Genomic DNA, 16,262 nt, shown 5'->3' on the forward strand with positions numbered 1-16,262 from the left:
CACTTCTTATGAAAAGCAGGTCTAGCATCCCTAATACAAAAATTTGAAACTCAAAGTCATGTACCAAAGGTTTTAGATTTTAGAGCATTTTGGATTGGGGGATTAGGGATAGATGGTCAGCCAGTAAACTCTATGAAAATGTTCCAAAATCTTTTTTTAAATTCTAATTTGTTATATATGATAGCAGAATGCATTACAATTCATATTATACATATAGAGCACAATTTTTCATCTCTCTGGTTGTACACAAAGTAGAGTCACACCATTCATGTTTTCATGCATGTACTTAGGGTAATGATGTCCATCTCATTCCATCGTCTTCCTACCCCCATGTCCCTTCCCTCCCCCCCTCCCCTTTGCTCTATCTAGAGTTTGTCTAATCCTCCCATGCTCCCCACCCCCAATCCCATTATGAATCAGCATCCTTATATCAGAGAAAACATTTGGCATTTGTTTTTTTGGGATTGGCTAATTTCACTTAGCATTATATTCTCCAACTCCTTCCATTTACCTGCAAATGCTATGATTTTATTCTCTTTTAATGCTGAATAGTATTCCATTGTGTATATGTACCACAGAAAATGTTCCAAAATCTTAAAAACTGAAATCTGAAAGACTTTTGGTTCCAAGTATTTCAGGTAAGGGATACTCAACCTGTATACTGTTCTACGTCTTTTATTTTTAACCCAACAATGCATCTTGAAGATCTTTTCATATCAATTCACAGAAGGTCTCACCATTCTCTTTTCGATGGTTGCATAGTATTCCATCATGTGGGAATAACACAGTTCAGTGTGCTTCAAGACTTTGGTACTTTTGAATACTTTAAAAGAATATTGAAAACTGTATACCTTTATACATTAGGTTGACATTTAAATTTTTTTATGATGAGTTAAATGGTTGTAAATAATATATTTTCTAGCCTGTTGCATGTGATATATAGACTTTAAATATATTTTCTTCATAATCTTGGAACTACAGATTTACATGAATTGAAAGAGGCAAGTCTCATCAAAGCAAGCAGCCAAATCAGATGTATTCACTTCCTGTCAAAGAAAGTCTGACTTCTTTTTAAAATTCAAGTGAGCATGTTAATTAGACACCCTCTGTGACAACCCTATCTTCAGAATTCTAATTCCAAGATTGGTAGACAGCTAGGTAAATAGACTAGCCATGCCTTTTGTCTTCTAGATGAAGTCAGGCACAATCCTTTTCAATACTTCTTGGTGATCTCATTCAGTCTTGGCTTTACCTGCTCTTCATGTACCACTCACTCCCTGTCCCACTTGTCTACTACGCTATAAGAACCACCCCCAATCTTAGTGAGTTGGAGCAGCAATTTAGCATTTCTCATGGTTATGAGGGTCGGCGAGGCAGTTCTGGTGCCTGTGTGTTCACCAGGCAGCGGGATGGCTGGAGGCTCCAAAGTGGCTTCATCCTCACACTGGCCGTTGGAGCCGAGTGGCTGCTGGGACTGGCTGGGAGTTCTTCTCAGCAAACAGCCACATGTTCCTTCTCTATGTGAATTAGACCTCTCACAGAATGTCAGCAAGACCCCAAGAACTGTTTTATTAATTCTTGACTCCATTATTTTAAACTGCCTTTAAACATCTAGGTAGTACAGCCTAGAGATGAAAATTTAAAAAGTGTAAAATGATATACAGTGAAAAGCAATCCCCTCACTGCTGTGGTCAAGCCCCCTAGTCTCCTTAGGTGATCTGTGTGTTCTTTTAGAGATTTTTAAACAATGCATACACAAGTCATTATTTCAAGCTCTCTGTCTGGTTGGGAAACGCTTTCTGCCCTAAGTCTATAAAATTCTTTCTTCTTGAAATTTTGTAGTTTGTTTCTGATGGATATCTTTGATTAGGTGTTATTGTGTACATGACAAGAGGCCAGGGTTGATGGACTTTGAGGGACACCAAATCATTGCTGTTTACTTCAATAACGCTCCATCAGGAGTTTCCTATCTCCTCAGTGCTGAGGGTTATACACATGGCTCACAGGGACATAGTCAAAAGCATTTTCATAATGAATCTCTCCTGGAACTTTCCAACCCATCATAGGCAGGAAGAAGCCAGACGAGTTGGGGCAGTCAGATATTTCTATTGTCTCTTGTGGAGAGTTGTAGAAATTAGAGGAAAAGTAAGATCTAAGGATCTACCCCCTTCTGAGGGGCAGGAAGAAAGGCCTGGAAGATATGGCATGGATTGCATGAGGGCCATTTGACCATCATCAGTAGCAAAGTGGACACTGTTTTTTTTTTTTTTTTTAAATTGGTTTATCGGTCCAGATAAGTCCCATAAATTGGGAATTTCAGTCTGACCTGAGTTTGCTTACCACAGTAGGCGAATGCACTAACCTTTATTAAACACCCACTATGTTTTAGGTATAGTGCTCTGAATTTCATGTACATTGTTTTGTTGTTTCCTCATGAGGAGTATTCAGTTTTTGTAAGATTGGCCTTATCTTCATACAAAAGATGAAGAATCTGAGATTTAGGGAAGTAATTTGTGCCAAGATATTTAGTTTGCTCAAAAAAGATTCGGAATTTGAACCTAGTTGGTCTGAGTCCAAAACCTGGGCCCTTTCTCAATACCTAGAAGGCTTGGAAATTAATAGCATAAGCATGATTATAAAAAGATTTATGGGATTTCTGTGAATCGATTATTGTTAGGAATCATAAGAAGAATTCATTTGCTGAGAAGTAATCATTCCAATCGATTCTTTTCTTTTTGAGAATAAGAACCAAGGAAAGAGAATTAAAATTGGCTAGTGTGCAGCCAATCTCATCACCTAGGCTGCTGTGTGTATGTGGGGGACATTCATGAATCTGATATTCTAATTTAATAGTGGGTTGCCTTACAAAGATTACACATTTTTTAAAAAAGGAGAAAATCAAAGAAAATATAGAAAAAAGTTAGCTCTAAATATATGCTAAACAAAATTTAGCCTTTCTTTGATGATACAGCAGGTTCATTCTGATCCTGTTGAACTTCACCTTTGTTATTATCAACCCTTGTCCTCACAGTGTGGTGACCCGTTTTACTGGGCAGCAGTGCTGTGGGGGCTGTTTGGAAAAGATTTTGGAGGGGGGACGGAGAAGGTCCTGGGATGAGAGAGCAAGAGGGAGAGAAGCTCCTCAGGAAGGCTCCCCGTGGGCAGGGTGAGGCGTGAGGTTCTAGTTGTGGTGACTAGTAAGTTAAGATTTCCACAGGGTTGAGAGATGTGAGGAGCATGTAAAAGAAACAAAACCTCTTGGTGATCGTCTCCCTGACTTGAAGTGCCCTTAGGTCATGGAGTCACACTAACTCTGTGATGGTTGAAGAAGCTGCCTCAATGGGAGGAGACGGAGGAGCCATGGCTGGTTGGGAGGGAAGCCTAGGAGATGATGGTGAACTCGGGGGTACTGAGGCTTTGGGTAAGGTTGTGAAGTGGTCTCTCCAGCTGTTTCCTAGCTCTCCTTTTTCTTTGGAAGGGACTCTTTGTCCTTTAGGGTGCTTTGGGGAAGGTAGCCAACCAGGTGATCATGTTCTGAGTAGGAAATGGGAGGTCAGGAGAGTGAGGTATGGAGGGTGGAGGAAGCCCAGCTTCTGAGAATTGCCATCACAGGGATGGCCTGCTAGGGACGTGCCTGTGAAGAACTGGGTATGAAGAGAGAGAGTCATGGATTCTGCTCCTTGACCCTAAATATCTATTCCCACTACTGCCTCCCCAAGGCTTGGACTTCCATTTACCTTCCACTCATTTAGGGCTTTACCTTTTGCTAAAATGTAAATATTTCCTGAAGGCCTAGATAGTAAGCCCTTAGAAGAGTGGAGGTGATCTTGCTGCTTTGCCTGGGGCTGAGTCTAGAGGGAACAGGGGCCCAGAATGGGTGAGCTTTATAAGGCGGAGAAGGAGGAGAGGGGTCTGGCTCTTGGGTGGGAGTGTTAGGGTGGTGGGTCCTATGTGGTTGGAAATTCAGTGCAATTTGGGGGTTCTAGTGACTGTTGGGGGAACTAGTAATCCTCAGAGAGGGCTGGGGGGACTAGTAGTCCTGAGATTACTAGTTTTACATGTAGTTTACAGCCAATGAACTAGAAGGTCCTGTGAAGCCTCCCCCTGCCAAGGGAGAGTTAACGATCTCAGCAGAGGTCCAAGGTGGGCAACACAAAAGCCACAGGAAAGCCTGAGCACACAGGCTAATTAGATTCCACCTTTCCCTCCTGCTGGCTGGCCTGATATTTGATGTGACATTTAAAGCCATTGTCCGGACGTGTGGTGGGACAGGGGTAGAGTGGACGCTTTCTGGAGTCTTTGCACAGAGGAGGCTGGTTTCTGTCTCTTGCTGGGCAGTGTCTCAGGCCCACCTCTGCTTTCCACAAGAGCCCCATCTAATCCTCCACCCCCCTACCTCACTCTCCTGACCTCCCGTTCCCTACTCAGAACATGACCACCTGGTAGTGCCCTTCCCTATTGGACTCCCGGTGTGTACGCGGGTGGGGTAGGCTCTAGAATTCAACCGAAATAGTTAAATGAAGTCAGTGCTGAGGGTAAGAGGAGAGCAGCGACAGAGGCAGGGAGATCACCATCTCAAAATCATCTGGGGAGCTTGTTAAAAATGCAGACCTCTGAGAGTGAGGCCTGGTTATCTGCATGGATAACCAACCCTCTAAGGTGATTGTGCTGCCCATTAAACTTTGAGAACCTTTGTGATAGAGAATGTGTGAGGTTAGCTGGGAAAGGCCTCCAGGGAGAGGTGGACTTGAATTTCAGTGTCTAAGTGATAATGTTTTAGGTACTGTCCTCGGGTGTGGACCTAAGGAGCTTATTCACCTGGGGACACTATGATGTCATAGGAGAGAATGGCAGGTGTCCATCCCATCCCCTGGGTGGTATCTCTGAGAACGTGTTGTCACTAGCTTCCCTTTGGCACTTGGTGCTAATCTCTGAGGGGACAGAAGTGCTGTGGGAGGTGGCTGAGGATGGTGTCTGCTGGAGGGTTTGGTTCATGTTGCAATTGAAGTGCAGCTTGCAGGGCAAAATGGCAGCCTGGGGGAGCCCATTTCCACTGGTGGGGTGGGGGAAGAGTGCTATGTCTGTGGACAGTCTTCTCTCTGGTTTGCAGACACCTGAAACTGTGTGACCTCTTGTGTGACCTTCACTTGTCAGATAGCTCCCTGTGTTCGTGGGGCCGGCCAGTCTCCTGAGGGAACGGTGGTCATTTTTGTCCTGGGAGAGGAGTGGGAAAGATTTGGGATGTGATGGATTCTCTCCTCCCTCAGTGCTGCTTGCCTTCTGCTCTGTGCACTTGTGCCGGCTTTATCTGATCAGGAACACAGTGTTTTCCTGTTGGGGCGGGTGGAGAGAGGGGAAAGAACGGTGCCAAGGGTAGGAGAAGGAGCGTCGAAGGGAGAGAAGCACGTCTCTGAGATGACACTGAGTATACACCGAGGATCCAGACGGGCGCCTGCCCTCTGCAGTGGATGGGTGCTGCTGGCCTGCAGACATTGCCTGTCTCTGGAGAACATGTCTCTGCAGCTAGCTGGGTGGGCTGGAGGAACCATGCCAAATGGGAATGGCGGTGCTTGCTTTGACCATGGTGAAAAAAGGGGCCACTGTGGAAGCATTGTTTAAGACAAAGCGACAACAGAAACCTTCTAATAAGGCTCTGTCCTGGCCAATATCCTGTCCTTTCTAATTGCACTGCAGCTAAATGGCTACTCTGGCAGTCTCTCGGAACATTTTATTCAACTTCTAGAGGGGCTGCATTGAAAGTAAGGCTTATGAGACTCTGTGGGAGTTGGGGAAATGAGCGGTGGTGGGCTGGGGAGCACCCAGGAGCCCAGCTGGATGGGTTGAAGCCAATCTTGAGTCAAGTTCTGGGCTGAATGGGTCCCCCCTGGACTGACCCAGTGGGCAGTGCTTATGTTCTTGGGTTCATTGTGTGCGGGGGAAGTGCTTGCACCCATATTGTTCTCTATCAGTCTTTATTCCTTTTGCCCCAGAAAATGTGGCTGTGTGGAATCTTTTGCTCTTGGCTGCTAGGCGGAAGTGAACAGAGCCCGCTTCCTTCTCTAGGCCCAAACATGGAACGTGGACTAGGAGCCTCAGCACCATTTGGATGCTCCGCACAGTGCCCCCCGGGGCACTGGCACTTCAGTCTCACAATCAGGTGCTCTTCCCACAGCTGTCTAAGTCTCTTGCCATGCTAGGAGCCTCTCATTTCAGATTTCTCTTGAGTTGTGTTTGGAAACATCTGTTTTGACGTTCTTATTTGGAGACATACTCTCTGGGCAGCCATGTGCTGGGGGCCAAAGGAAAAGATCAAAGTTTCTTGATTAGTAAGTGGCCACACTCAGACCCTCTACTCATTTGTGTGCCTGAGGCAGATCAGCATCTCCCTGGAGGGACCTCCAAAGGACTGCTGTTGGCAGACAGATGTGTCCCACTGTGAGGGCTTCCATCTTTCCATGAAAGATGGATGGCCCAGCTTCCACAGGGAACTGAGCCCAGGGAACTTTTGTAGGGAGGGATAAAGACTGTACCTGGACACTGTTTGACCTCATCCAAGTTGTTCAACCTCTCAGAACATGGGTTTTCTCTTTTGTAGACAGAGGAAAGTGATTCCCATCTAACAGAACTTGCAGAGCCATTAAGAGGCCCAAAGGAGATGATGGATGTGAAAGTACTCTGTGAACTAAAAAGTACTGGCCACACTGAGTGATGGATTCTTGTTATTCACAGAAGGGGAGACTGTGGGTCACTTCTCTCTGGAGAGAGGAGGGGGGCTTTGCATTCTTGTGTTAACTGCTCGCTGGAATCTTGTCCATTTAAGGTAATAGCAAAATAATACTAACAGAGTTGGAGAGGTAGCTTCTTGGGTGGTGGTGTCTCTGCTCTATCCCAAAACTGCCCTTTGTGAAGGAACCAGGAGGTGGCAATGGGGCTGAGTAGGGGCCAGTGGGTGGAGATTGTGGCTCTGCCCACTCTCTCCCTCTACCTCCTAACTCCTACTCGCAGACATGCCCTCTCTGCCTCACTTTGAGTTCTTTAGAAATCTGTAGCCTGCCTCATCTTGCAGTTCCCAGGAAGAGTGGATGCTGAGGGAGGCCTGCTCCTGCCAGCCATGATGGAGTCCAGGAGGCTGGAAGGCCAACCTCTGTGTTAGGATGTGAGAAGCCCTTGCTGGCATGGCTTAAGCTGAACGAAACCTGCAATAATTGTGCACATGGATAGTTTTTAGGCTTGGAGAACAAGGTTGTCCCAGACCTGAGGCTCCCCCAGGTTTCATTTCTCTGAGCAGAACTTTTAGCTACCAGAGTCACAGCCTCACTATGTGTATGATCAGTGTGCTATAAGAGGGGTTCTGAGGAGGGCAAGGACAGGGCACTCGGCCATCCTTCTGCAGGCCTTGCCCAGTGCCCAGGGGCAGAGGCTCCCCAGTCCACACTTCTCCCTGCCATTAAAACCAAACCGTATGGTTCCCAGACTCCCTTTCTTGTTCATTCATTCAGTAGCAATCACTTGAGCACTTGTGAAGTCCAGGTCACTCTACTAAGTACTTTGAGGCATACAAAGGTGAATAAAAGGCAGATGCTATCCTGATAGAATTTATGGTCAAGGAAGAAGAGTCATGCCAAGGAGAAAGTGAAGTGAAATGATGAGGTTTGGAGGGGGGATCAGGGAAGGCTGCCGTTTCATGGCATCTGAGCTGGATATTGTAAAATTAGGAGGAGTTGGCCATTGTGAGAAGGAGGACTGGGGATGGAGTGCACTGGCAGAAAGTGCAGGTACAGGCCCGGGAAGGGGAACCCAGGGTTAAGTGTGGGGAGCTGAAGTTCTGGCATGAGAGAAAGGATGGGAAGGCCGGAGAACCTTCTTCTGCCACAGACTACCAGGTGCTCAGCCAGAAACACTGTATAACTCCTCAGAGGAGGAAGCTGGCACTGGTAGTAAGTGGTAATCAGGATCAGAACCCATGGCTTTGGGGCCTCAGAGCCCAAGCTGTCTCTCCTCTCGTTGGATTCGTGAAGGGGTATAGGAAGAAAGGGTCTGCAGCCTTTTTCTGGGCATGGGGGACTCGCAGTCTTGGGCAAGAAGTACCTCAGGATCCCAAAATGAGGCAGTTGGGCTCCCAGCCTGCGGACTGGCTCTGGAATCTGGATGGCCAAGTGTCTGGCTTCCCAAATTCTTGGTCCAGTTGGAAGAGTCAGTGGCCTCTGTGTGGGAGGCAGGGGAAGCCAGGATGGCGGGAGATACTGGAATGAAATTTAAGATTTGGCCTTGACTGTGGATTTTCATTCCCAAGACCACCTCAAACATCACTTCTTTGCAAAAGCCCTGCCTGACTCCCTCCCCCGCATCTCCGACCTCCCCTTGGGTCCATGCAGGCTCGGTCTGCACACGGCGTTGTTCTGCACTTGTTCCTTTGTTGCTGTGAAACAGGCTCCCGGCACAGTCAGCCTCTGTGTGGGAGGACTGGTGGCTGTCGTTGCAAGCAGGCAGTTGCTTAGAGCAGGCTGCGTGTGAGCCCAGCATCCAGCGATTCCGGCCTCCTCGAGTCTGTGGTGGTGGGATGAGGCTCTGCCCAGGGGACTGGCTGTGAAGGATGAGTTCAGGGTGGGATGACGGACCGCTTCTGGGACCAGTGGTATCTCTGGTATCTCCGCTTGCTCCGGCTGCTGGATCGAGGTATCCTGACTGTGTGTGTGCTCATGTGTGAGAGTGTGAGTGTGTGTGTGTGTGTGTGTGTGTGAGAGAGAGAGAGAGAGAGAGAGACTGAGACTAAGATATAGAGACACAGAGGAAGATTGCAAAGAAGGGGGTGGGAACAAAAAGAAGAAGCCATGGAGCCACTGCAAGTACCAAACCCGTGGAAAGTCAAGGAAGGCTGTGTTTGTGGGGACAGGTGTGACCCAGGGGGAAACCGGGGAGCACAGAGTCACTTGGGGAGCAGCTATATAATAGGATCACTTTTTCTGCTGGACTTCTCATTGGGTGCAGTACCTTAGTCAAAGACAAGTTAAACCCTGTCTCGTCAGGCCCTCTGTGGAGCCTCTGAGAAGCTGTGAAGGAAGAATGGCACCTGTGGCAGGAAGCTGAGAGCAAGCCAGTATCCTCCTAAACCTCAGCTGTGCCACTGACCAGCTCTGTGACCTTGGGCTGATTTGTGTGACCTTTCTGAGTTTGTTTCCCCATCTGTAAAATGGGCATGGCAGGATCTGCCTGCTGTGGTTGTTGTGGAGTTATTATTAGATTCATGCTTACAAAATGCATAGCATCATAGCTAGTATGCATAGTAGGTGCTCAGTAAATTCCATGTTCCTCAACAGCACGGAACTACAGCACCTGTCCCGAGGACAGCTGCCTGTGTAGGTTATCTATAGAGAGATACAGAATTCCTGGTTAGTGAAAAGAAGAGAGTCAGCTTTATTCCTCGGAGTTAATCTGACCTTAATGTATTTCACTGTTAATTATTAATGAGCTCAAAATCTGGAAATGTCACACAAATCCAGAAATCTATGTTAAGGAAAAGGCACTGTGAACTTTGTTTAGTAATTGATTTTTAAAAAATGTTTAATGTTATTTTTAAGAGCTCTGGCTCCTTTAAGAAGTTTTGGTAATAATGAGACTAAACCCCTGATGGAAAAGATGGCCTTGGGAAAGCTCCACTGCATACCCCAAGGAATGTTAATCTCCATCAAAGACAGTCTTAGGTGTGCAGGAGGTCAATGCCAGGTGGAAGCAGAGAGCTTCCCAGAGAAGGAGAACCAGGCTCTTTATCGGGGAGAAATCAAAGATGGAGGAAACCAAACCAGCACATGCAGAAAGCAGTCTTTCACTAGTATTGGGAAATAGACCCGAGAGAGCCCAGACCTGGGGTGAGGTGAGGATGTTAAGAAGAAAGCCACAAATTCATAGTGGTGGATATCATAGATCGAGGAAAGGGAAGAAGACTACTCCTTTATCTTTGTGACCTCTGGCAAGTAACTTAGCCTCTCTGTGCCTCCTTTCCTTCATTTGTAAGAAGAAATGATGATGAGGACAATAGTAGTCCAACCTAGAGCGGTTGCTATAGGGGTCAAGTTAGAGGCTGTGAGTGAACACTTGTCCTAGTGCCTGGCATGAGCAAAGTACCCTTTAAATGTTAGTGTCTATTATTATTATTATTATTATTTAAATTTTTTTTTAGTTGTAGTTGGACATATATCTTTATTTATTTTTATGTGGTGCTGAGGATTGAACCCAGTGCCTCACAGGTGCACAGCAGGCGCTCTACCACTGAGCCTCAGCCCCAGCCCCGTTAGTGTCCATTATTAAGACAGTTAATTCTTACTCTCCTACAAACATCCTGGAAAAGAAAGGAACAGGTGGTTTGTGATAACCAGGAGCTGAGAAAGGTCCAACTAAGAATTGTTAGAGGCTTACAGACAATTTATATTGAAATGATCCAAACTAGAATATGATGCTAATTTTAAGAAGGAATGAGATGGTAATGTATAAGTTATAATCATAACTAACCCTAACCCTAACCCTAACCCTTGAATCTATGAATTGCAAACTTGGTTCAAGTTCTGGCTGGCTCTGTTACTCTCTAGAAGCCTTTGAGTAAGTGATCCACCCTTGATTTATTAGTCTAAAAAATGGGAATATTAATAATAGTTACATGATAGAATTGGGGGGAGTGTATTATGTTAGTCCATGTAAAAGTGTCCTGCCTGGTGCATTTATGGATTGGTAGATTAACCCATCTTCCTGCTTGCCAGAACTGTGTGTTTGGTCACCATGTGTGGCTGTAATTTAATTTCAAGGTTTATGGTCTTTTATACAGTGTCTATAGAGTTTTCCTTAATGTGAGGCTTTAGGCTAGCAGCTCCTGACTTCAGGGCCTCTGATTTCCAGTCTTCGGGGGTTGGGTGTTGATGTTCAGTTCTAGTTAATGGGTATCGGTATCGGACACGTCCAAGGTGCCTACTCCCATTAAAGTCAAACTGGAGTTTTGGATATAGCAACGTTCGTAACTAAGGTGAGCTAGAGAGTGGCATGCTTCACAGCCTGCGCCTGCTCAGGGGAAATGCTCGGTAAATACTTGTTGAACAAATGAACGCGTGAATGACGAGCCTGCCTTTTGGAGCATTGAACAAATTTCTCTTAGATCTCTAGGGGAACAGAATTAGCTCCCTTCATCTGTTTCAGGATTTTACATCATGTTGCGCTCATCATGGTCGTGCTTACGTCATCTTGAAAGAAACAGACCTCAAGAAAGTGAGGAGGAAATAGGAGACGAGAAGAGGTGGGCAATGATGAGTTTAGCCCAGGAAATTGAAATAATCGACTGAGCTGTGTGCCAGCCTGAGTCATCCAGTTGGCTGCGAGGGGAGGATAAATGAATCTGAGACTTGACACACCTAGGAAAAGGGAGGAAACATTAGCGTACATCACGGAGCAGCAATAAACTTTACCAAAAAGTAACAGTGTGTGCCTGCTGATGGCAGACCCATCTTTCACCGCCCCATCATTGTTCAGTTAAGGGTAAGGATTTTAAAAAATAAAAGGTATTGTTCTCTAGGACTCTGCTAAGCTATAATGCAAGGATTTACATGATAATGAACTGCCAGCTTGCTCAGACATTGTATTTTGATGATTTATTCTCATTAATAACAGATGCTGTTTCTATCGTGTGTCTCACTGGGCATTTGTCAACTCCACCGACTGTGGTCTCTGCTCACAGGCATTGACTAAGGAGATGCTTGCCATCATGGGGACTGTCCCTCAAAAGTAAAGAGCTCACACAGATAGGAAACAGAAGTAACGCTGCCTGTAGTTATTGTTGAGCTGTGTATCCATGGGGACCTGACAAGTAAGGTGGGGTTTGCATTCCTGTATTTGTATAAAGTTTTTTTTTTTTTTTTTCTGGTAGCGAAGGGAGAAGAGTGAAAGACTGATACTCTTTATTCATAGAACCTCAGACAGTGTTTCCCTGGAGCAGGAACACCCACCACTGTAGCCCATGAGATGATTTGAGGTAATTTATAGATGTTGCTTGAGCTCCTCTTGCTGCTCATTGCCTGGTACAGTCTGGAGGACAGTTTATTTTGCCCAGTGCCACCTTCTGCTGGGCTGTCACCCTTGCCCTCACTCCATCCAGTGCAGGCCCTCTTGGGCTGGCCTGTTTCCTCAGTTCCTGCCGCTCAGACCTGTTCTTTCTGTCCCTGCTGTTCCTTTCAAGGCCTAGCCTCATGCTACCTGCTGCCTGCACCCCCATTCCCTGGGGTTCCTCTATGATTCTCCAGCCCATCTCCAGACTTCTACCCTTCACCGAGCCCACATCCTCTCCCCACCCTGCCCTCTGACTTTGAATGCCTTTTCCTTTCCAGAGCCACCATCTCTTCTTCTTTCATTGTCGACTTTTTATGTCATTGTGCCATAACCCCCAGTCTCCACTAGTTTCTTTAAAAAATAAATTTAAGTAAAAATAAAGTTAATTGAAAACAATACCAAAGAAATCATAGTGTAAGAGGTATGTGGAAATGGTGCAAATGGTTGTACAAGTACAAAAATGACTGATGTTTGGAAAATCTAAGTGATAGGTTGAATTTATAAAGTAGATTTTGGCTGCTTATTTCTTCTTGATGCTTTGTCGGCATTCCAGTGGCTACCACAAAGTGCTTAGGACTCTGGACCAGAGAGCAATTGGTTCTCAACCCTGATGGACATTGGAATCATCTGGGAGCACTTAGAAAGCATAGTGTCCACATTCTCCTTTCCAGCCCTCTCCCTAGTCAGCTGAAAGAGAATTGCTGCAGAGAGGGCTGAACGCTATTATCTTTGAAGAGCTCTGCAGGTGGTTCTGAGGCGTCCCAGGGCTGGGACTGCTCATTGCCATCCTTTAATATGATGCCAGAGAGTAAAGGCAGAAGACTCTGGGGCAAAATAACAAAACAATTGAGATAATCAGTCACTATGTGAGAAGAGTAAACACAGGAGTAAACACGGGAGTGCACTAAGGAACAACATGTAAAAGAACGTGGTCCTTTGGGTATAATTCATGCAACTTTCTTTAGAACAATAACCATTTGCTATCACTACTAACTAAGCCTTGACTTTCCTTCATATTCTAGGGAAATGAATTTACCTGTTCCCCAGGAGGTTGTCTGGCCCCAACTTGTTTTGGGTTTGTAACTCTCAGTTCTGGCCGCCTAGGATTTTGGACATAGGATGGTTGTTTGTTATTATAGATGTCAAAACCCTTTCCTTACTTGCTTAGCATAGCTCATAATAGGTGATAGGTGGGCATTGCCCGTGTTCTGCTAGAATCAGAGAAAGGAAAACCCCATTCTATCTTCAGGAGACCCGGGAGGTAAGGAGAATACCTGTCTACAAGCCTGTGTGACGTTGGGTTCTACAATGGCCAGGAATTTCCTTGGGTTTTCCACTAAGGTTCACCTCTCCCTTATTGACCATTCCCTGTTGTCTCAACCTTCGTATTTCCCAAACATTCAATGCAAGGATGGATTCTGCCCAGGTGCAGAGCAGGGTCAGAGGCAGCTGTACCACATGGCCTTGGTATCAGGGGTCCTGAACTTTGTGCTTGCCTCCTCCTTTGGTCTTATCCTTTCTGTTCTTGTGCCTCTTCCTGGCCCCTGATTCCTCTCACTGACAGGTGCCCTGTCTTTGGCTTGCTTGCTGCTCAGCTTTCTGTACAGCTCTGGCCCCTGACGAGGTCACCCATGGTATCTTTGCCTTGACCATCTACTTGTGACTGGTCCTGAGCCTGCCATGGCTCTGGCTACTCACATCTGTATGGCTTGCTCTGTTCTTGTTAACTGTTGTGTATGTGCACCCGGAGTAATATGTGGCTTCTTTGGGTCCACCTTCATGGCCTGTTCCTTCTTCTGCAGTCAGTGGGAAAACTGCACAGCATGCATATGCAGAGTAGATTGGGTGATTCTCTTGTGCTGGGATTTTTCTAATTAGAGGAGTTAGGTATCACCTTCCTGCTTGAGCTGAATATTCACAGAAGTTACTTTAACTTAGCCTCTTAACTCACAAATACCTATTATGATTATTTAATTGGCTCTTGGCACAAGATCCCTTTCCTAAAGGGATCAGTCCTCTGTTTAACAAACAGTTTGAATATAGGACCACTTGAAATACCATCACAGAAAATTTTCCTGTTGTTCCACACCAGGGCCTCCCTAGCAATTTTCACATTTTCTTGTGCTTCTTCTTGACATGCTCAAAGCTTCCCCTTCTTACAGATGATCCATCTTCTTTTTCTTCCAAACCTCTGGACCCCCCCATGTCCTCCCGTAAAACCTCCTCTAGCTAATTACACCTGGTTCTGTTTGCAGATGCAAGGCCGGTGTTTAGTGATTCCCTGTGTGCTTGTGTGGTGGGTAGTAATAAGACACACCTTGAGGAGTTGCCAGAACTGGAGGAGTTAATATGGTGCTCAGTATGTGTGCGCTTTTCCTCCTCAATTTCTGTAGCTATTAGGAAGCTTAGTTCCTTCTAGAGGGTCATTTCCCTTCATTGAGATTGGAAGGTGGCCCTCATTATCATCATCTCTGTATTTTCACCTGGATATCCAGTTCAAGGTTGTATCCTGACAGGAATAACTGGCTAAGAGAATATCTGAACTCTCTAGGAAACAATTATTATCACATCATTCTTAAGTTATTAAAAAGAAAATGGTAATGTTTGATAATTCAAAATATCTTGCCCCCTTTGGTCCTCTGAGATAGCCCCCCTTGGTTCCCATTTCACAGATGGGAAACAGGCTTATAGAGGTTAAGTACTGTGTTAAAATCACACAGTTGCTGAAGGAAAAGCCAGGATTCAGCACCCAAGACTTCCATCTAGGATGAATTGTCTCCTATACCTTCTGCATTACAGGTGGGAAGAGCTCCATCTATCTCTGTCTTCAGCTTGTGTGCTAAACTAGTCATGAAGCTAGCTCTGCTGCCAATAGGTGGTAGAGTATATCACTGGGGTGCCTTGTCCGTGGTGTGAGATCACCAGGCAAGATATATCTAGGCCAAGTCCTGGGGGAAAGACACTGATAGCTGCTCTGTGAGGTCCTGGTGTGGGGTTTCCATCCAGTGGGTAGAGGTTACTGCAGTGTGAGAAGAGTAAAGCGGCGTTGTGTTTGCCTAGGTATGACATGGCTTCCCAGGGCCTCTTCTTCTGTTAAGTCTTATCTAATGATTGTTGAAGGCCAAGAGCAGTGGGACAGCTGTGTCCCTAGATGGCCTTCTAGTCAGCTGAATTCCCAGGGTAAGTGATGTGTTTGTTTTCCACCTTGTGGATGGAGGTAGTTTGCCATCAAAGAAACTGTCAAAGCAAGAAATATTGTGTTCTCACTAGTAGTAGCAGGAGTGATGGATCTACTAAGAGCTCAGGCATTCCAGGGAGCATTTAGGGTAGGAGGTAGGATTTCTGCACTCAGGGAGCTTACAATTCAACTCCTGAAAGGATCCTAAAGGATCAAGAGCTAGCAGGAACCTTTCTTGAGTCTTCTCTGGCCCCTCTATCTAATGATGGATTACCTATAAGCAGAATCACTTTAGCTCTAACAGTTATGGCTCCATGTGGAAAATACATGCAATATATACAAAATGTCACAAGGAATTATTTCATGTTGAATTGATAAATGAGTGTCATAAATTCATAAGAGAGAGAGCTAATTGAGTCTGAATAAAGAAAGAAATGCTCATTTAACACATATCTTCTGCAGACCTACTATGTGTTTTGTTTCATTTGGGGTTCTGGGAATACAGTATTGAAGAGGACAGTGCTCTTGTCTTCATGAAACTTTATAGTCTAGTTGGGGAAATGGATGATAACACAAAAAGTAGTACAATTCTGTTAAGGCTTATCTTAATGATTGTTGAAGGCCAAGAGCAGTGGGACAGCTGTGTCCCTAGATGGCCTTCTAGTCAGCTGAATTTCCAGGGTAAGTGATGTGGTAGAATAAAAAGGAGAGAACTGAGTTAAGCCTTAGTGCTTAATTATGAGGACACAGAGCATGCTCAGGGAATGGCAACTAAACCGGACCACCTAGAGCATCTGTATGGGGAGAGTTGAGGTTGGAGAGAGAGAGGTTCAGACCATTTTTGGAAGAGTCTTGCTTGTGTCACATTACAAGGAAATGGTAGTAGTGCAGTAGCATTCCATTAAAAAATGTATTGGTTGAACAATGCTTAAGATTTAGGCAACAGACTAGGTGCTGGGAATGCAAAAAAGCATATTATAGGGTTCTCATGTTTGAAGTA

General features: G+C 45.4%; 1 protein-coding gene across 21 annotated transcripts in view; it reads left to right on the plus strand.

Annotated features, from left to right (window-relative positions):
* Kalrn (kalirin RhoGEF kinase) overlaps positions 1-16,262 on the plus strand; it is a 636,773-nt gene that overhangs the window by 49,458 nt on the left and 571,053 nt on the right. The window contains exon 1 of one of the 21 annotated variants that reach the window (XM_058583508.1): positions 5,833-8,676. The exons of 16 other annotated variants lie outside the window; for them this stretch is intronic. In XM_058583508.1, the coding sequence (XP_058439491.1) occupies positions 8,610-8,676 (67 nt within the window). In that variant the 5' untranslated portion in view covers positions 5,833-8,609. Of the gene's footprint in view, positions 1-5,832; positions 8,677-16,262 lie in introns of those variants that run through there. 4 more of the 21 variants (XM_058583506.1, XM_058583511.1, XM_058583519.1 and 1 more) reach the window with 4 other exon arrangements.

Source organism: Marmota monax, unplaced genomic scaffold (genome assembly GCF_021218885.2).
Source record: "Marmota monax isolate L192 unplaced genomic scaffold, Marmota_monax_Labrador192_F-V1.1 WCK01_AAM20220418_F8-fsc00052, whole genome shotgun sequence".
Taxonomy (NCBI): Eukaryota; Metazoa; Chordata; class Mammalia; order Rodentia; family Sciuridae; genus Marmota; species Marmota monax.